At 51.3% G+C, this 21883-nt stretch overlaps 1 protein-coding gene across 3 annotated transcripts in view; it reads right to left on the reverse strand.

Annotated features, from left to right (window-relative positions):
- DTX2 (deltex E3 ubiquitin ligase 2) overlaps window positions 1-20846 on the reverse strand; it is a 35908-nt gene extending 15062 nt beyond the window's left edge. For 2 of the 3 annotated variants that reach the window (XM_007073896.3, XM_007073894.3), the window contains exons 1-4: window positions 20714-20846; window positions 19359-19522; window positions 7585-7941; window positions 4623-5259 (exon numbers count right to left, since the gene is read on the reverse strand). In XM_007073896.3, the coding sequence (XP_007073958.1) occupies window positions 4623-5259; window positions 7585-7852 (905 nt within the window). In that variant the 5' untranslated portion in view covers window positions 7853-7941; window positions 19359-19522; window positions 20714-20846. Of the gene's footprint in view, window positions 1-4622; window positions 5260-7584; window positions 7942-19358; window positions 19523-20391; window positions 20511-20713 lie in introns of those variants that run through there. The other variant, XM_007073895.3, reaches the window with a different exon arrangement.
- Window positions 20847-21883: the final 1037 nt, after the last annotated feature.

The raw sequence follows: 21883 nt of genomic DNA on the forward strand, positions 1-21883 counted from the left end.
GTGCTCCTGGAAGCTGCCACAGATCCTTCCCTACCACTGCCCTGGGTCACAGATCCCACTGGTGGAAAGCCACATGGAGCTGGCTGGTCCTGCTCCAAACCAGAACCTCTCACTCGGCTGGTCCTGAAGCTGCCAAGGGCCCCGCACAGGGTTCAGAGCCCAGCAGGCACTTCGGTATTTGTCTGAGTGAAGAAAGAGGTTGTTTTGTTTTCATTTCTTGATTGTTCTCCCCAAAGAGAATAACCCGTGTGGCCACACTACTCACATCGTGGCCCCCGCCTCAGCTACACTCAAGCCTGAGGGAACAAGGGACCTGGCTCCGGAGTGCTCTGATAATGCAGGGGAAGAGCCAGGCATTCAGACCACCCGCGCTAGGGTTTGGTCCCACTAAACTGATTTGGAGCAACCACCACCCCCTTCCTGGGCCTGTTTCTCCATTTGGGTTTTTTATTTTTTTTATTTTTATTTATTTTTTTTTTAATTTTTTTTTAACGTTTTATTTATTTTTGAGACAGAGCATGAACAGGGGAGGGTCAGAGAGAGGGAGACACAGAATCCGAAACAGGCTCCAGGCTCCGAGCTGTCAGCACAGAGCCCGACGCGGAGCTCGAACTCACAGACCGCGAGATCATGACCTGAGCCGAAGTCAGCTGCTTAACCGACTGAGCCACCCAGGCGCCTCCCATTTGGGTTTTTTAAAGGAAGGCAGATAATCTCTGACGGTCTTTGCAATTCTTAGGTTCTAGAAGTGAAGGAATTCCAGAAGGTAGAGCCCTTCTAGTCATGGGCTCAGGCAACCTTCGGGTACCTCCCCTGTTCCTGGGTCTACCTACAAGGCCCAACCTGGCTCTCTTGTCTGGGACTATCCCCAGGATTTCTACTCTTCTGTGAAGGCGAGATTGGACAGCCCCTGGGCAAAGGGCAAGGCTGGGAGGCTGGACCAAGGAAATGCATAGCCTCCTACCAGCTCCCCACAGGGTGAGCCAGCACTAATCAGCAACCCCGGGCAGCACTTGCAGTATGGGGAATGTGACACGGCTCGGGGCGGGGGGCTCTGGAGACCCCGCTAACAGCACCCGCTCCAGCTTAAAGCTGTGTGCCCTTGGCCAGGTCGAGTACCCTTTCTGAGCTTCAATTTTTCTATTCATAAGATGAGAACAATTCTAAAAGGCCCCTGGGGTGGTTGTGAGGCTCAATCCACAGCCCAGTACAAATGTCCACTGTTCCCCTGTTCTCAGAGGAGCAAAGGGGACACAGGAAAGCTGAGGAGCCGCCGGGTACCTTCCTGCAGGGCTCCCCTGAAACCTTGAAAACTGTAATACTGGAGCAAAAGGAAATGTCACACTTCCCAGCCCAACTCCTTAATCTTAAGAGGGGAAAGGAGGGACGTGGAAAGGGAACAGAGCTGACCCAAGGGCCTACAGCCAGTCGGGAGGAAGGTCCCCCTGGGACCCAGGACCCCCGAGCACCCAGGCCAGGCTGACAGCAGGTGGGAGTGCCTTTAGAGGCTGGGAGAACAGCAGTAGCAAGAACAGAGCAGATGAAAGCAAACCGGCAGAGCCATTTCCAAGGGCCATTTAGTGCAAAGGCAAGGCGCCCCGGGGCTCAGCCACACCAAAGCTGCAACAGACTGCAGGTCACGATCACTACCAGAAGTCATCAAAACGTTAAGCCACCACACCCCCTATTAAAGAAGACGAGAGTGTGCATGTGACACATTTTGGAAAGTTTTCCACCCCACATCATTAAAACACAAGTTTTGGTGCTTAAAGGGATAAAGTTCAGCTACTAGGAAATTTTCTTAAACCCAGCAGCTCAGTGACAGACAGACGAAGTCCCTTCTCAATGTATTATTGCCTACTCAGAAAGCCTCCCACAAGGAAGTCAGTCGGCCAAGGTTTTACCCAGGTTGAGCAAGAAGCGATGTGAAACCACACGGGTTCCCAAATAAAAACCACATGGGTTCCGTGAATTTTGATTCCACTCATTCACATGTTCTTTCCAGCGGCTACCAGTAAGTACAGCTGGTTCTCAGGCTTCCCCAGCCCATGGTGCCGCCAGCCTGCCACTCTCTGGGGAATTTTCAGTGAATGTAGTTGACAATCATTCACCTTGGAGAACCAGACCACAGCCCCCAAGGAGGTCGACCAAGGGGTCAAGTGTTTTCGATCATCCTAGCCCTGCTGGGTCAAGACACCAGGTATTTGTTACACCCCTTCCAGCCAGCTCTACGACACCCACCGGAAGGGGGTGAACTAAAGAGCATCGATGCAAATAAGACGTGGGAGAAATCCTGTTTTTCCAAACAAGGATAGGCCCATGCAAGTGAACTGTGCCTCTCCCAGCTCCTGAAAAGCTGGAGGAGATAAAGATGAACACCCACCTCAGGAGGAAGGCTCCTTCGAGGCGGTTTCAACTAACAGAGCTGGCTGGCCTGGTCCCCTTCCTGGCTTACAACCAAGGCAAGCACGGCAAGTAGCAACACGCAGGCCCAGAAGCAAAGGTAAGACCTTCCCTTCTGTAACTTGCCTGGCCTGTACTAGGGGGCCCCCTGTGGCAGTCTCTCGGGCCCTCAGACTGGGGAGGGGGGACGCCAGAGAAATATCAGGAGAGACCAATGGGAACCCTGTACCAGGACAGAGCAACAAAGCCCATCAATCAAATCACTTGGCTCAATCCCAGAATCCCAGTTCTAGAGCTATCTAGAAATGTGCCTCAAAATAATCTGTAAGAACTTAAGAAGCCCCAGGAGGCTCAGCAGAACTGACCTAGTAGAAGAGGCTCTGGTCATGCTGATAACCATTCTGTGCTGGCAGACAGCACACTTTTCCCTGAAAGATTCTGACCCACTTACTATAGGGGGCCTCACAGCACGCTGGGTGGGGCTGGGACAGCCCAGAGCCCCGTTCGCTAACGCCCACGTGAAAATCCGGGGAGAAGGCCAAGTGAAAGCTCCTGTAGCCCCATTCCCAGAAAGAACTCAGGTCCACCTGCTCCCACTCCCTGAAGGAGATGCCCCCAGAAGATGCCCTGACCCATTCTCCTCCTGTCTATGGACTCCCCAAAGTCATCCCTCAAGATACCGCTGCCTTCCTATTACTCTGCCTTTAAGACAGCTTCAAGAACTCCACGTGTCCCTTACAGCCTGCTGTGGGGCCTGGTTTAACCCCAACTCTACCACTTGCTGGCTATGCTGCCAACCTTGTCAACCTCGGTGTGCTCACCCGTAAGCTGAGGACACCACTTACCATATGGTCACTATAAGGATTACTTACATCATTCACACAGCCTGCTCGATAGGGCCTGGCAATGTGTGCTCAGTGAATGGCAGCTGTCACCCTGTCTTACAGAAGCTGGCAGGGTCCTCTGAAACCTAGCTTTAAAAAATGCTAGGAGTGCCTGGGTGGCTCAGTTGGTTAAGCGTCAGATTTCAACTCAAGTCATGATCTCAAGGTTCGTGGGTTTGAGCCCCCCGTCAGGCTCTTTGCTGACAGTTCAGAGCCTACAGCCTGCTTCAGATTCTGTGTCTCCCTCTCTGCACCCCTGCCCTGTTCGCTCTCTGCCTCTCTAAAAATTAAATAAACATTGGGAAAAAAAAATTAGCTAGAGGTCCAGGAAGCCGCTGAGAAAGTGTTGTCCACACTGGGAAGCCCTCACTCACCATGGTCAAGGAGGCAGGGATGCGGCTGGGTGATGAGCAAGGCAGAACCAAGAAGCTGACTGGCCAACGTCAGTCCAAACCAACAAGATGTTGACCCCCTTGGGGGGCAGGGCAGTCACAGGCCCGCTACAGGCCCACACATCCAGTCACTACCCACCCTCTCCGGTCACCATCTCAGAAACCAGCCCCCCATCCCAGCTCCCATTTGGAATTCTCTAAATGTTCTCCAAGCCCAACACCCTCAGTAATGATCACTGACAAGGCCCCTTGTCAGTGACAGGTCTCCAAGCACCCAGAGAGCAGCCCCCACTGGCCACTCCAAGAGGTTTCCTGACTTTTAGGTGCCCCCTGGTCCAGATGGGGCACATTTCATCATCCCCCTCAAGGAGCAGAGAGCTCTAGGAGGCACTGGGCCAGACTACACCAGCATGGAAGCCGTCCTGTCACCTGATGCCACCTGCCACACACCCAGTGTTTTGTTCTCTCCTCAACCGACTGTTAAGCACCAAAACTGGGCTCACAGCCTCCCCCTGGACCAGACTGTGGGCTTGTGGGAGAGAATGTCCCACGTCTGTGTCTTCAGTGCCTGGCACAGAGGAGGAATCAACGAAACATTCTCAGGTGCACGGCACGAGCGATGTGGCACCCAGGCACACCTTTACCTGCTCTACAGAGAACCTGATTCTCCTGGGTGGCTGCAGGCATTACTGTTTTTAACCCATGTGGCAACGACCAGCGCTCAAGCACCAGAGGTCAGGGAGGCTCCATGCATTGCAAGGCTGTGGAAGGCCAGCACCTGGGCACCAGGTGGCACATGCAAAGGAGACGACGCAGAGACAAGGAGGCAGGGGCCAGGTCTGTAGGTATTTGGGCACATCTTCCCAGCTAAGTAAAAGCAGAAACCCAAGCCTGCTGACAGGGCACAGAGGTAGACAAAATGACCCTCAAAAACACATGATACCTGGCTCCGCCGGCAGTGGACAATCCTGGGGGCTGGTGCTGCGGTCCCAGGTGGGAGAGGCTGGAGCGGTAGAGGGGCTGGTTCCCCAAGGAGGGCGGTGCCCCACCCCAGGGGTTGGTGGTGTTCAGCCTGGGTGCAGACCTAGCCCCAGAGAGTGAGGGCTTATTGTACGGGGCAAAGGCCTGGTGGGTCCCAAAGACAATGGCGGTCCTGTGGGGGGGCTGGGGGACAGGGTAAGCCGGGAGGTTGGTCATGGAGTGGCGGTAGCGGCCCGACACGGGGCCAGTTCCACCACCACTGAGGCACTGATGGCAAGAGCAGGCGACTCCCGTGTGGCCCGGTGGGGCAATGATGGTGGTCACCGGGTATGGGGGTCCTGCTTGGCGCCGCACACTACGGCAGAAGCTCGAAGTCTTGTTGGTCTGCGTGTGGGTGGCGTAGTTGACGGTATAGTTGTACCCCAGGGGAGCCAAGTCCACAAGATGGTTGCCCCTGGCCACCTGCTGCTCCAGGAAGTCACAGACACTGGCTTCATATGCTGTCCAGGAGCCATCGTCACTCAGCCACTCCCAGACGATGCCCCGGCCCGGGGCTGAATGTTGGGGGAACAGATGCCTCCGCACAGCCCGCATGGTACCTGTTTGAAAAGGAGGAGGACACGTAAATGGCTAATCTGCTAGCCCCCCAAAACAAAAAGGGCTTAAAAATTATTTTTGGGGGCGCCTGGGTGCCTCAGTCGGTTGAGTGTCCGACTTCGGTTCAGGTCATGATCTCATGGCATGGTTTGTGAGTTCGAGCCCCGTGTCCGGCTCTGTGCTGACAGCTCAGAGCCTGAGCCTGCTTCGATTCTGTGTCTCCCCCTCTCTCTGCCCCTCCGCCACTCATGCTCTCTCAAAAATAAATAAACATTAAAAAAAAAAATTCTTTTTCTACAACCAAAAGAAACCAACATGGTCAGTGTACATAGGGTCATGTTGCTATCTGACCTAAAGGCTGGTACTGGTTATTCCTTCCAAATTTTGGGCGAAGGGTAGAAGGGTAGAAAGCTCCCTCTCTGTAAAGAAACTATGGCTCAAAGGGACCTAATGGCAGAGGGGGATCTGTGCTCCTCGGCAGGAGTAGGGGATACCAGGAGCTTAGGTCAAAGAACAGCTATGGCTCAGATTCCAGGCTTTTTCAAAATATTTCTAATGATGAAACGTATGTAGCCTCACTTAAAAAACTGGAAAAAAAAAAAAAAAAAAGGAAAGTTAAGAAAATTAAACCGTCCATAATCTAACCACACAGCTTATATCACAATGCATTTCTTCCCATCTCATCTTCTAGACACGTCCTTTTAGGAAGCTGACAATCACATTGAAAACTTTTCGGGCTGTTTTCTTCTGTTAGGCCATCAGTTTTCCTTACATCTCTAAAATTTTATACGTAACTCAGTATTCATTGTTACGTAAGTCTCTTACGTGGATGTACCATACCCTTTGACTCTTCGAGCAGCAACTACTGGGAAATACCCTGTGGTTAGCTTATATTCTTACTAAACCAAACCTGATGATTACAGAGAAAAATTAATTCGGGCCATGTTTCCAAGAGTACTTGCCAAAAGATGATCACTGCAATTTGCTTCTACTGGTCTCCTGACCCCCCACCTCGCCTCCATCCTTGGCAGCCAGAGGGATACTCTTCACCTCCAAATCAGATTACAGCACTCCTCCGCCCAAATCCTCCCACGGCTCCCCCTTTCAGAATAAAAGCCAAGGGGCGCCTGGGTGGCTCAGTCAATTGAGCGTCTGGCTTGATTTCAGCTCAGCTCATGATCTCACAGTTTGTGAGACCGAGGCCTGCATCGGGCCCCGCGCTGACGGTGCGGAGCCTGCTTAGGATTCTCTCTCTCTGCCCCTCCCCTGCTTGTACTCTCCCTCTCCCTCTCTGTCTCTCAAAATAAATAAATAAACATGAAAAAAATAAAAAATAAAAAAAAGAATAAAAGCCAAAGCCAAAGTCCCTTCAAGGGACAACCTGCCCCTCCCTCAGGTCTGTCTTAGACCCCCTTCCTGGTGACCTGGTCACCCTGGCTCAGACCTCCACCTCTCCCAACACCTCCATTCCCTGGTTAACACTTACTGCCATCTAACACAATACACAATTTCCACATTACATATCTTGTTTGCTGCCTTTCTCAGTGGACTCTAAGCATCAGGAAGGCAAGGACTTTCTTCTGTATCCAACTGATTGGAAGGCTTAGTCCTCACACACCCAAGGACGCTGCCGTAGGGATCAGAGTAGAGTTTCTCAGTCTCCCCACCAGTGACATCCTGGGCCAAGAATTCTTTGTCGTGGGGCCAGTCCCGTGCATTTAGCAGCATCCCTGGCCTCTACTGACTAGACGCCAGTGGCTCCCTGCCCCACTTGTGACAATTAAAAATGTGTCCAAACGTTGTCAAATGTCCTAGGGGACAAAACACCCCCAGTTGAGAACCACTGGGTTAGACGGACGGGGAACAACTCCGAGGGGAACTTGGTGGTCCCATTCTCAGTAATACTGATCAAAACACACAACAAACCCTAATGTGAGCACACAGGAGAATAAAGTAACCTGCTCAGGTCACACGGACACTGTGCAGCGGAAGCAGAACTCATCACCAGGCCCTCTTAACTAGCACGGCGCTCTTCCTCTGTGCTGGCCTCTCTGCCCACAAGCCCCTCCATTTCTGCAGGTGGAAGCAGGCAGTTTGGGTTTAGGAAACAGGGGGGAAGGGGCGGGGCGGGCCTCTGCCCTGCGCTCTCAAGGCACTCCCTACTACTAAGAGGTACATCCTATACTGTGGTACCTGTACCACTCACAGCACCTGTCGGGGACAGGATGAAGGGCCGAGAGTCAATTCTATATATAACTCCACCATCAGCATGGCACCTGGCCCAAAGCGGGTGCTCCAACACGTACTAGAGGCAGGAAGTGTCTTACCAGTGTCCTGGCGGAACTGGGTCCAGCTGGGGAGGTCAATGATGTAAGGGGCCAGCGAGGGGTCAGCTTGGCCTAAGGGGATGCTGTGGGCCAGACTCCCCAGCCCGAAGCGCTGGCCCTTCTGCTGGACAAACTGCTGCTCGATGTAGCTGCAGACAGTGGCACTGTAGGGGTGCCAGGTGCCCAGCCCGTCCTGCCATTCCCACACGGCCACTGCCACGGGGCTGGTGTACACCTGAGCCAGGGAAGGGCCTGGGGCCATGGCCATCTTCCCCAGGACTCCCTCTTCCTTCCCAAATGGTTTCAGACCACTCTGGGCTGAAGTCTCGGGTTCATTGCCCAGTGCTTCCAGCAGACCTGTAAACAGGACAAACAGTTATCAACATACACGGTGTCCCTGAGAGTTGGCCTCAATGCAGGGGGAAAAAAAATATTTTCCCACAATCACTTTTTTCCCTAAAAGAAAAGAGCATTGTGAATCAAGTACCTGATCCTGTCTTTTTGTTCAGGCAGCCAGGAAGAATTCAGTCAATCAAGCAACGTACCTGCCTCTGTAAATGTTCAGCAAGATACTGTGGAGTGAATTTTGGGTGCTAATCAACAGCCCAGCTTCTTTTTACCAATCATTTCCCTCTGACCTAACTACTGAGTATATCCTTGTATACTGTTTTTGTGAATCACCCCAAATCCTTCGTGCACTGAGGCCACAATGACCCCTTACAATTATGTGAACACTCTATGGTTTCCAACGCAGGTTTGGGAGATACCGCTATGCTCCTGATGGGAAAAACCTGTGTCTCAGAAAGGACTGGGGGCTCAAGGACCCTCAAGAGGGTCAATGGCAGGGCTGAAAGCCTGGTCCTAGCTCCGCCCAGGTCTCCAGGGTACCCAGGAGACTTCATTAACCATGAAGGGCGCCCTAGATAAACATTAAGATCTCACAGATGCAGAAGGCCGGCCTCTCCACACCCGTGTCTGGGCCTAGCTGACCATCAGTCAGGCCCAGAGAGTTTACACCCAGCTCCTGAGACACTCTTCTCTCAGCCACCCTCGCCCATCCTCTTCTCTTGTAAACTCTACTCAGCCTTGAGGCCCAGCCTGTGTGGTTCAGGGAGCCCTTCCCTGGCTCACGTGAGCTTCTGCCTTGCAGCACCGGCCAGAATGCTAATGCCTCTATATATGTATGAGGAGGAGGACGTTCCAGATTTTTCTGCTCCTCCAGACGGCAGCGAGCCAGGGAGTCTGTCTTGTCCACAGTCATATCGGCAGCTCCAGCAGAGATCCTGTCATGTGCTAAGTGTTGTATACATACTAGTCGACAACACGGCTGAACGCGAAGCCGCCTGCAGCGGTCTGAGGAAGGGCGCTATACTGTGAACGTACCGCGCCAGGCGCCCGGAGCACCAGCACCCGGAGTTCAGGAGGAACAGGACCAGTGTAGTGGCAAACGCCAAATATACCTGTCTCGTGTACGCCTAACAGACTGACAAGGTGGCATTTCTCCCACTTTACAAGGCTCAGAGAGGTCAAGGTCTTATTGAAGGTCACATGAATACTGTTGAGTGGCGGCAGAGAACAAGCCCAGGTCAACCGGCTCTAATGTCCATTTCTGAGAGAGGAAAACTCAGCCTGACTCCACCTTGGGCTCCACTTACAGGCCGCGCTGAGAAAGGCGGAAGGAGAGAGGAAGCTGTGTCCCAAGTCCCCCAGCACCCTCAGCAGTTACAGCACGTCCACCCAGGGCCCCGGTGCCAGTACGGTTCCCAGTCACACCATCTGTTCGGATTCCTACACAACCCCCTTAAGTGAACACGCTGAATTTTCTCCCCATTTTGCAGATGAGGAAATCAAGGCCCAGGCAGTTGTGGGGACTTGCTTACACAGTGGGACCCTGGGCTTTTTGCTGCTGTCCCTGCGAGTGCACTGCACTGTCAAGGTGTCGAGAAGGCCAACGACACCCGCCACAAGGAAGGCAGAGCTGGAGCCCTAGGTGAAAGGAACAGGCACAGGCTTACTTACTCCACTCGCTGTGTCATCCTGACAGAAGTACCCGAGCTCTCCAAGTTTGCTTTCCCCTACTTGACAATGATGATAACAACATCCATGTTCTGTGCTTTTCACGGGCATTCAGACAGACAGGTGGTACAGAGCACACAGCACAGCACCTGGCACACAGCAGATATCCGCGGAGCCTGTCCTCCCTCCCTTTCCCTGCCCACCCCTGCCCCCCATCCCCCGGGGCCTCCCTCCCACCCCTCAAGTCCGGGTGAGGAGCGGCAGCCTGGGGCGGCACTGGGCTACACAGCACGAGAACGCGGGCGATGAGTCAGGCCTGCAAGAACGCGGAGCACGCCCGCGGGTGCCAGGGCCGCCAGTGAGCCGCCAGCTGCTCCAACGAGAGCACACGTCCCACTCTGGAGGATCAGACCTGGGATGCCCTTGGGCTGGCTGGCTTATTAGCTCCGTGACTACAATTAGAAGTCTCTGTAACCACATCCAGGTACAAATCACAGGACCGGTTTCAGAGCCAGCTACTCCCGGCCCGGACTTTCCTCCTGGCACCTCCTGGCAGGCATCACTCACCCGGCAGGCAGCGGGGGCCTCCCACAGATCAGCACCCATGGTCCGCTCCAGCATGTCCGCACATCCCCGGATGAACCAACTCGCAGAACTTTGCCAAACAGCCAGAGAAATGCAGGCTAGTGCTGCAGCTCAAGTTTTTCCTGAACGTGTTCGGCCTCCACCGACCAAGGGCGCACCCTCCTCAGGCACTGTTGGGGTCCCAAAGACCCAGAGATGAAGAAGACACGGCCGCTGGTCCCCCCTCAAACCAAGGCCTCCACCTTACATCCAGCCATACCAAACTTTAGCAAGTGCCAGAACATTCCAAGCCATTTCCTACCTCCTCACAGCTGTAGATCCTGCTGCTACGTGTGTCCAGACTCCAGTCTTCTCTTCACCAAGAACCCAAACATGCCCATCTTTCCAGAATCAGTCACAGCACCCCTCTCCTGAGCCCTCTGACCCACACCTCATCAGAAAAGCGCTGACTCCACCCACCTGTGAGTCTTCACTGTGTATCCTACTTATCCAAACACGAACACGACGACATCCACTGGTCTCGGTGTCTGTCTCCCCACCGGAACAGGAACTCTCTGAGGACAGAGCTAGTGCTGGCCCAAAGCTGGGGCTTCAGTTCTTCAAATGCCTAATATCCCAGAGGGTCTAAAACCCCAGCGGACAGAAGAGAGGTGAACCTTCTGCTCCAGGGGCCTGGGGCACATTTGAAGCAATGCCCAAAAATGCCCACTGGCGTGGCACCTGAACAGAGCAATCACCCATGTCCAACAGCCATGTCAATGCGCCCATTCTCTGCAACAACCTCAGCCATCACAAAGCTGCAGTCCAAAAACCTAATTTGTCTCGGCTCCTAATGATGGGGGCTATTTAGGGTGTCCCTAATTATGAAAATAATAATTATTATAATTGCCCATAGAAATAGTCCTCGATCTGGAAGTAACCTGAACACCTACAATAATGGAATTCTTGAATAAGTTACAGTACATTCTAATGATGGAATATAAGTGTTGAAAAATGTTTACAAAAGGCTTACAGACCTGGGGCACCTGGGTGGCTCAGTTGGTTGAGCAACTGACTTGATTTCGGCTAAGATCATGATCTTGCGGTTCGTGAGTTTGAGCCCCACGTCAGGCTCTGCGCTGACAGAGCAGATTCTCCCTCTCCCTCTGTCCCTCCCCTGCTCCCGCTCTATTTCTGTCTCTCAAAATAAGTAAACATTTAAAAAAAAAGAAAGGCTTACAGACCTAAGATAATGTTCACGACAAATGAAAAATACAAGATATGGAACTGCACAGGCCCTGCCGTTAGGGTGGGGAGGCAGGAGGGTGTGCCCTTTATTGAACACCTACTGCGGGGCACACACTCTGCCTGGTGCTCTTGTCATCCAGCTCTCAACCCTCAACTGGAATTATGCCCATTTTATAGACGAGAGAACTGAGGCCAAAAGAAATTAAGAATTGGGGTGCCTGGCTGGCTCAGTCAGAAGAGCATGTGACTTTTGATCTCAGGATTGTGAGTTTGAGCTCCTCATTGGATAGAGAGATTACTTAAAAATAAAATCTTAAAAAAAAAAAAAAAGAAATTAAGAATTTACCAAAATCTATGATGCCATAAAACCTATGTCCTTTCTGCCCTGCATGAACTAATTTTTAAAAGGCTGGAAGGAAGGGGCTCCTGGCTGGCTCAGTTGGAGGAGCCTGACTGAGACTCTTGATCACCATGAGTTCAAGCCCCATGCTGGGTGCAGAGATTACTAAAAATAAATAAACTTAGAAAAAAAAAAAAAAAAAGGCTGAAAGGAGAAAAAAGACTGGAAGGAAGATCTCTGAAATGGTAATAGGAGTGATGGATCATGGGATTTTTTTTTTACCTCTTTCTGTACATACAAATGCTCTACAATGGTCATATTACTTCTTATGAGACCAAAGTAACATTTTAAAAAATATTAACGGGGCACCTGGGTGGCTCAATCGATTGAGCGTTTGACTCTTGGTTTCAGCTCAGCGCATGATCTCATGGTTTATGGATTCAAGCCCCATGTTGGGCTATGCATTGGCAACTCGGAGCCTGCTTGGGATCCTCTCCCTCTCTCTTTCTGTCCCTCCCCTTTTCACCTTGTCTCCAAATAAATAAACTTAAAAAATAAATTAAAAATATCAACAACCTTGACCACGAAGAAAACCTTCCTGCTTTCCTTCGCATTTTCTTGTGCAATTTAGCTGCAAATCCTGTCCACAGTACTGTGGCTGCGAGGCACAGAGGAAATTTGCTGTTCTACCAGAGAGGAGTTTTCACACATAAGAAAAAAAGTTACATGTGTCCCAGAGTCTTTCTATCCCCAGAGGATTTAGAAAAGCTTTCGAACAAGATCTGAGCTGGCACAAGAACGTGAGTGAAAACCATCCTGCCTAATTGTGGGCCTCCAGGTGGGTGAACCACACGAAGGGATCCCACCACAGCTGCGGCCTCTGGGCAGAAGACTTCGAGTGTGGTTTTTAAAGCAGTGCTCACACTGAGCGATGATCACCACCTTGCCAACACGTGAGGACCCCACTTCATCCCTCCAAAGCCCACCCGTGCCGGGCTCAGCAGTTCACCCTGCAGTCCATGCTTGGGACAGTGGCTGTCCCACACCCCCCAATGTCCCGAGAGGAGATGGAAACGGAGAGATCTGTCAGGACCCCCTCGGCGCGCGCACACATGTGCTCCACACTCGATGACTTTGGGGCAGTCACTTCCCTGTCTGTAGACTCCACCACTCAGGCGGTCAGATGGGTTTGCCAGCCTGTTACAAGCAGTGGAACCTGTTTCCAAATGTGATCACAGGCCGCCCACTGAATAAAATATAGGAACACGAGGTGTTCTTTTTGACACAGAAATGGTCTTCATTCCTTCTTCTCGAAACGCCCAGGATGCTCTTCTGCAGAAGAGTTCTGAAGGGCATGGATGGGAAATGAGCGAGAGCAGGCAACCAGGAGGCCTATTTTTTTTTTTTTTTTTTAAGTAGGCCCCACACCCAGGCCCGACACGGGGCTTGACCTCACGACCTAGAGATCAAGACACTTAACCGCCGGAGCCACCCAGGTGCCCCAAGGAGGCCTATTTTCTATTCCACCTCTTCTTCGGACCCTTTCCAAGAAGCTCAGCCTGAAACTCCATACCCACCAGTTGACCCAGGGAGTATAACCTTCCCAGACCTCTCACAGTGCAGCCAGCCCCCCGGGTCCCATCAGGAAGCCCTCCCGCAGACCTGGGAAAGTCCAATCCTGCACACAAGCCCAGCAAAGAAATGTTCTACCTGACTAGAAACGTTTTTAATACAAATTAAAAACAACGGAACATTATTTTTTGGCCTATCAAAATAGTAGAAAAAACAACACACACACACACACACACACACACACACAAACACCCCTTAATTTCAATACTTGGTGCTGGCAGGAGTACAGAGTCCTCATACCACTGGGAAGGATAAACCCTTTCCAGAAAAGTGTGGTAATAGGTATCAAGTGGTTTAGAAATGCTTACTCACTTTGACCCAACAATCTAAGGAGATTATAGAAAACCTTTGACATAAAGGTATTTGCTGTAGCACTATTCTGACCAGGTAAAAGAGAAGCAGAGAGAAAACTCAACAGAAACACTAAAATGTTCGGGACAGCTGCGGCCACTGACTAGAGAAACCTCAGGAGGCCTTTTGTTCAACTTCCTTACGTACCTGAACTCTTCACATTTTCTAAAGTGAGAAAGTATTACTTCTGTTAGCAGTAACACGTCTCTTTAATATGCCCAACACCTTTACAAGATCATAAATAGAAACCAAACCAGCACCACCGTCATGACTTAGCATTGTTACTTTAGACGGCCACTGACTATCCCAGCAGGTTTCACAAACAACAGACCTGGTCAGAGTACCATGGCACCTCTTTGCCAAGAGACATCCCCATCTCTGAGTTGCAAGAAAAGGTGCAACCACCCAGGTGCCTGAACTACTGCAAGCGGTAGGCACTGCAAGACGAGGCTTTTGTCTTGAAGAGAGATGGCTCGAGCCGGTGCCGCCCAGAACTTACTAGGTTTCTGAGTTATGGAAGGATACTAATACATGATCTGTCCCTTGCACGCTGGAAGGGAAGTGATAACTCCTCCTCTAGCTGTGCCTACCTGAGCCCTCCAGGGGCTGGTCAGGGCAGAGCCTTCAAATAGGGCACCGAAAGCCACAGGCGACAGGCACTAGCAGATGGCAGGCACTAGCAATCTTCGATCCCCTGTATCGAAGGATCCCTTTGATCCTTCTCTACCAGGAGCAATGTGACCACTGGCGACCTGTCAGGACAGAGCCCTGGTCCCCAGGCCCACCCAGGGGTCAAAATGGGGGAGCAATGGAAGCAGTGGCAGGAGTAACAGTGATGGCTACCAACCAAGAGCTTACGAGGCACCAGGCACTAAGAAACTCACATGAGTCCTGGGGCGGGTCTTCTCCTGACTTTATAGACGAGAAGAGGAGGCAGAAAAGGATGACCAACCCGCCCAAGAATACACGGGTATAAAGAAACCCAAATCTGTTCCCAGGGTCCACTGAGACAGAAGGGGTCCACTGATGCTGGACAAATCGGCCTGCCAGATGTGTTTTTCCTGGCCTATACAGTTTTCAATTTTTTTAAAAACTGAGTTGATGTTTAAAAATTGGAATATTCACCATTAAAAAAAAAATTCCAGATTTCCAGCTTTTAGAAAGCAGAAAAGTTGGCAACATTTGCAGCGCTGACCTAGATTCATTATCCATCCAGCAACAACTCACTAAACCACTGTGGTGGCTGGGACACACTCTCGCCAGGTCACAACGGTTACCGTGACACCCCCCCCCCCACCCCCGGCAGGAGTCAGCAACCTTCTCCTGTAAGGGGCCAGAAAGTACACATATATTTTAGGTTTTGCAGAACACAAGGCATCTGTCGCATCTATGCAACTCTGCCACGACAGTGTGAAAACAGCCACAGACAATGTGCAAACTAACCACAGAGTGATCAGTGTACAGCTTCCCCAACACCCATCGCCGTGCTCACAGCGTCCTATAGTTGAGAAATACTTCTCTGAACCCACATCTCTATCAGAAAGTAGGAAAGGGCCTCTGCCGACATGCCAGTCTTCCCCCAGTACCTGAGGGCAGCTTGAGACTCTCTACCCTGTGAAATCTTTACTTACACCCACTCCTCCACTCTGGCAGAAGAGGCCACTTGTAACAATCAATGTCCATGTAATATCTGAGTGCAATTACCTACCTGGCCCTCTACTAGAGCATAGGGTCCTTAAGGCAAGGACTAAGGTCAGGAAAAGACTTTTTAAACAAGATACAGAACGCTGAGTACAAAAACAAAAAAGAAAAAAAAGGGTGGGGGGGCGCCTGGGTGGCTTGGTCAGTTAAGCATCTGCCTCTTGATTTTGGCTCAGGTCATGATCCCAGAGTCATGGGATCAAGCACCACGTCAGGCTCTGTGCTGACGGCACCGAGCCTTCTTGGGATTCTATCACTCCTCTCTGCCCTTCCCCCACTCACACACTCTCTCTCAAAATAAACAAACATGAAAAAAAAAAACAAAAACATTTCACTATGTGAAAATTAAGAATGATTGTTCAACATGGGGCACCTGGGTGGCTCAATCGGTTAAGCGTCCAACTTCGGCTCAGATCATGAACTCATGGTTCATGAGTTCAAGCCCCACGTCGGGCTCTGTGCCGACAGCTTGGAGCTTGGGGCCTGCTTCGGATTCTGTGTCTCCCTCTCTCTCTCTGCCCCTCCCCTGCTCGCACTCTGTCTCTCTCTCTCTCTCTCTCTCAAAAATAAACATTAAAAATTTTTTTAAAAGAATGGTTGGTCAACAAAAGACGTCTTTAAGTAGAATGACCCATTACAAGCTGGAAGAAAATGACAATCGAACACAGGATCACAATATGAACAAAGGATCGAAATCAAGAATATATAAAGAACTCTTACAGCCGGTAAATAATAAAAAGTTGGCAGAAATCATAAGCAAATACTTCACAGGAAACACACATGCCAATAAGCTCATGAAGAGATATTCAATGTCAGGGCTCAGGAACATAGAAATCAAGATCCCAACGATCCCATTTTATATCCATTCAATCAGGAAAAGTGAAGTCTGCCTATAGTGAGTGTTGGCAAAAACGTGAAGCAACTGAGTCCCATGCGCTGGTGCTGAGGGAGTGGATACTGGTAGGACCACTTCAGAGAACAGTCTGGCTACATCTATGAAAGTTGCACATGATGGATGACCCAGCAAAATATCACCCCTAAATTCATACCCGAGAAAACCTCTTGCACCTGTACTACAGACGTGTATGGGGATGTTCAGAGCAGCACATTTGCAACAGCAAAAATCTGGAAACAACTAAGTGCCCATCAGTGGAAGATTAGATGCATAAGCTGTGGTGTGTTCACGGATTCTTCAGTAGTGAATACGAATGAATCAGAGGACATGCGATAAGATGGGAAATCTTAGCAACGTTTTCTTACTTTCCTCAGAAACACATAAAACTACATGAGCATGAAAGCGAGGGGAAAATGGTTATCTCAGGATGGGGAGAATGATAAAATGACTACAGGTAAACTTTCGTTTCAAGCTTTTGTTCTGGGTGGGTGGAACGCGGTAACTTACTACATTCCTTACAAATCACTTAGGAAATAAGTAAAAGCAAGCCACGCGTGAACAGTGATGAGCATGTATTAATCTAGCTCTGTGTTTACCCAAAGTAGAAATGAAAACCAACACATTTTAACCCAAGTACCAAGCCCTACCCCTGACACAGGGTTTCTGTGTGGCCCATGGCCCCATTCCTGCTGGCCTCTTAGGTACTTTTAATATGTCTGAACCCGGGGGCGTCTGGGTGGCTCAGAAGGTGAAGCAACCGACTTCAGCTCAGGTCATGATCTCATGGTCCGTGGGTTCGAGCCCTGCGTTGGGCTCCGTGCTGACAGCTCAGAGCCTGGAGTTGCTTCGGATTCTCTGTGTCTCCCTCTCTCTCTGCCCCTCCCCTGCTTGCACTCTCTCTCAAAAATAAACAAACATTAACAAAGCTTTTTTTTTTTTTTTTTTTTTTTTAGTTTAATATGTCTGAACCCAGACTCATCTTCCTTCCTGATTGTCCTTTCCCCCTGGATTCCCTGGCCCCAGGCAGTTACGAGAAAAAGCTGGGTTTCTACATCCTCACAACCTTTCCCCTCCAGCCCCGCAGCTGCCACGGCTTCCTTTTTCTCCTCCCTCCTCAGGCCCTGTTGCTTGGGACTTATATGCCTCTCACCCTGATAAGTATTCTCTCTGAAGTGGCCTCCCCAAATCTGTCTCTCCTTCTGGTCCACCTGAGAGGCAAGTGCAAGATTGAGCCTCCCGAAGTATACTTCCGGAATAAAGTTCAAGTTCCTTAGGTTGACACTGAAAGCCCATCACAGTCTGGTCCCTTCCTATCAACTGTATTTGCCAGGGAGCTTCCCTTCAATACCTTACTTTTGTCTGTGCCTCCCCTTCCCCCAATCCATACCTGCTACCCCCATATACATCCAGTTTTCCCACCTCCATACCTTGGCTCTGTGCAGAATCCCACCCACGTAGCCACACATCCTCACCTTACCCATACTTTCAAGACCCGATTTATTTATTTTTTATTTTTTTAATGTTTATTTATTTTTGAGAGAGAGAGGGGCAGAGAGAAAGCACCACTGGGGGAGGGGCAAAAAGAGTGGGAGACAGAAGATCTGAGAGGTGGGCATCACTCTGACAGCAGAGAGCCCAACGTGGGGCTCGAACTCACGAACCGTGAGATCATGACCAGAGCTGAAGCCGGACGCTTAACAGACTGAGCCACCCAGGCGCCCCAGGACCCAATTTAAACAGCACCTCCAAGATGCCTCGATGTGCCCGAATGAAAGAAAACACCCGCTTATCAACTTCCACAGCACCTGTCTGCCCTCCACAGTTCTCTACGTCCATTCTATCTCTCCAAGGAGACTATGAGCAAACTGGGGGCCACATCTCATGGCATAAGGAAACAGTCACAAAGAGAATAACCCAGTCGAATCCATCCCATACTTTCCAGCCAGTGTGCTCATCTAAAATGCCTCTTCTGGGGCGCCTGGGTGGCTCAGTCGGTTAAGCGGCCGACTTCGGCTCAGGTCATGATCTCGCGGTCTGTGAGTTCGAGCCCCGCGTCGGGCTCTGTGCTGACAGCTCAGAGCCTGGAGCCTGTTTCAGATTCTGTGTCTCCCTCTCTCTGACCCTCCCCGTTCATGCTCTGTCTCTGTCTCAAAAATAAATAAACGTTAAAAAAAAAAATTTTTTTTTTAAATAAAAAAAATAAAATAAAATAAAATAAAAAATAAACTAAAAAACAAAATGCCTCTTCTGCTAAAATCCTGCTCCCCGGAGCCTTGGCAGGGCCCCCAAAACCCTCCGCGCTCAGCCCTCTGCCTACTTCACCAGCCTCCTCTACCCCACACCCGTCTCTTGTTGCTTCTGCCACAGGGAGCTCCGTACAGGGGCCCAGGCACACCAGGCAACTTCTGGACTCTGCAGACGTCAACTCCTCTGTGGGGCTTCTTCCCTCCTTTCCAAATCCTACTCCTCCTCCACGACTCACCTTAGTTTTCCTCTTCCCTCCTACCCCTTCCTGGACAAACGGGGTCGGGGGGGGGGTTGGGGCTCTGCCCTGCGACTCCCCCCTCTCCCCCTCCACACATATCGCACCAACAACACCTTGCCACTATCTGTGGTTTGTCTGTCTGTTCCACCAAACCATGCGTTCCCGGGTGACAGAAAGAACCGTTGCCCACCAGTGGACCCCAGCACTGGGCATGGGCCTTGACACAAAGGAGGTACCCGGTTTTGTTTGTGCAGGAAAAAAAAAAAAGACATAAACCTTTCCAGGTCAGATGCAGAAAACATGACTTGTGTCCTTCATCCCATAAAGCATGCCCTAATGGAAACCACGTGGAAAGTATCCTCTAAGACTGGTTAAACAGGAGAAGCCCTTGGCAAGAAAGCACTTGAATTTATTTGAAGACAGTTGGCAATCAACTATCAACTCCCAAGGCTGACTTTTCATCCCGGAGACCTCAAAGTCCAGCCTCCCCTACCGAAAACCAGATTGAGAAGGGAGCATTGTAACATCCCCGGGGCTCTTACCTTTTCTCTCTGGAGAGCTGGCACAAACTGTCCCTTCTTGATGGAGACAGTAGATCCTTAGGAGGACTGACTTGTTTGAGTTCCCATCTTGATATAAACGCAAACAACAAAAGCCGAGCAAATCCGAAAGGCCTGCTGACTCGGCAACACAAATTCCAAGGCACCTTTGCCAACAAGGAAAAAGATGATCAGGTTTTAAATTGAGAAACAGCAGTCAGTGAAAGCGAACGCACAGATGTTGGGTCTGTGTGCTGCGGCTGGGGACTGGAAACCACCAGGTTTATTTTCCAACAGCCTGGGCAGGGCAGAAGGTACAACGGTCTCCCTCCACCCACTCAGTCATCAAGGGAACGGTGGAAACAAACAAACAAACAAACAAACAAACAAACACCTCAGCAATTTCACGAAAAGGCCTAAACGGACTCCATAAGCCACTCTGCGGTGATAAGTATCCAGAAAATTAACACACCAGAGAGGGTGGAAGTTTGGCCAAGGTCACACAGCAAAAGAGCAAGGGGCCTAGTTACAGCTACCCTGATGGTAAAGCCTGATGTTGGCTTCATCAGAAAGTTCACCTTCCAGAACTCCAGAGGAGCTAGGACGGCAGGCAGAAATATTCGGAGTTCATTCTTAAGGGGCCAAGCGCCCGTGCACACACCATTTCCATTGTTACTGGCACTTAGGGAAGTGGAACCAGTGTGGAGGGGAGCAGCTGGCTTGAGGGGAGGGGGGCGGGCGGAAGGCCAGCTTCAGAAAAGAAGGTCTTCTAAATCCTCCTCCACATACATTATGCACCCCTCAAAAGTAACCCAGGGCCCCAGCAAACTCCTGTTTCCTGGAGGGCGACCCCTACTTGAGGCGAGGGAAGCAGAGTTACGGGGCAAAAACTCTTTCAAAGTACGGCCCCGGGCTCCAGCGAAGTCGTCCACCTGAAGGCAGACCCCGGACCCCGGGAGAATCCACGCCCTCACCGCGAAGCCCGGTGACAAGGCCACCCCCGCCTCCTCCCGGTCCTGTGGGGAGGGGTACCCACCTCGCGACGGCCCCAAACTCCCAGGGTCTGCGCCCCTCCCCCTGCTAGCCCTTCGGCTTCCACCCGGCGTTCACCCTCGCACCCGGCACCCAGTCCTGTCCTAAGCTGCCCGCGCCTCCGATTTCCCCGACGCGGCGGCCCGTCCTCCCAATCCCCCCCGGACCTCACCCCGGGGCTCTTCCCCGGCCCGGCCCTCCCTCACTCGCACGCCCGCCCCCTTCCGGTCCCAGCTCGGCTCGCCCCCCGTCCTCCCCCCACCCCGCCCCGCGTCCCCGGGACCCCAGCCCTGACGACAAGCAGGTGGCCTGCCCGCCCCTCTCACCGAGGCTGAGGAAGGCGAGGGGGCAGGCTGAGGGCACCGCCGCGCTCGGGCTACAGCTGGGGTTCGGCCTGGGCACCGCTCCCGCTGAAGCTCCGACTCTGAGGAGGCAGCCAGAGTGAAACTCGGCGTCGCAGCTTCCTAGCGCCCCGGTGCGCATGCCCAGGACGCGGGGCCTTCTGGGAAATGTAGTTCCGTGGGTTGGGGGCGGGGCGGGGCCCAACCCGTCGCGCACCTGTTCAGGTGTATCTATTCCTCCTCAGTCTGTTCACTCACTGACTTCGTTAACTTACTGACTCGTTTTAGGTACTTTTTACCGATACGTAGGTGATGTCAGGCCCTGTGCTGGGTACCGGGGATTAAAACGTGAGTTATGAACTTGGTTTTTCTCCTGGGAGAGCTTCGTATCTATTTGGGGAGACAGATACTCAAACATAGAATTACAGTACAGTGGGATAAATGGGAGTTTGAACACAGGAGTTGGAGCGCAGAAGGGTGTGCTTAATTTGAGAGGGGGTGTCAGGAAGACATCACAAAGGGGTGTTGCATGAATTGGATTTTGAAGCATATATAGGGGTTTGCCAGATGGAGTACAGAGAAGTTCTTGCAAAGGAGGAGACGTGTGAAAGTGCCTGACACAATCGGGAAGCAGTGAAATGTTCTCTGTGGTCAGGGAAAAGGGTATATGGAGGGGCTGAGGACAGAGAAAATAGATTAGGGTGTGTCAGGACAGGAGTGTGGGGAGCAGGCTGGGTAAGATTATGATCGTTTTTAATGCCATGCAAGGAATTTAGGCAGCTGGAACCAATAGAAAGATTCAAAGCAAGGGGATGACAGTCAGCATTGCACTGTAGAAGGATACCGTGTGCGGTAGGTAGAGGATAGGTTAAAGGGACAGAGAAAAGAGCTAGGAGACCAGTTTGGTGGACATTGCTGTAGTCCAGATAGAAGGTGACAAGGCCTGAACCAGGTTGGAGACTGCCCTTCTGGGATCACAGACTTCCCTTTCAAAGCTAAAGAAAGCTATTCCCAAAATATGCTCAGATGTACATGCTCACACATACGTACACACATGTTACATGTACAATCTTGCACACAGGTTCAGGGGGTTCAGAGTTCTCTGAATCTTGGACTCTAGTTGAGTAGTGTCCCTCGCACTAATGCCCCTCACAC

The sequence above is a fragment of the Panthera tigris genome, chromosome E3 (assembly GCF_018350195.1).
Source record: "Panthera tigris isolate Pti1 chromosome E3, P.tigris_Pti1_mat1.1, whole genome shotgun sequence".
NCBI lineage: Eukaryota > Metazoa > Chordata > Mammalia > Carnivora > Felidae > Panthera > Panthera tigris.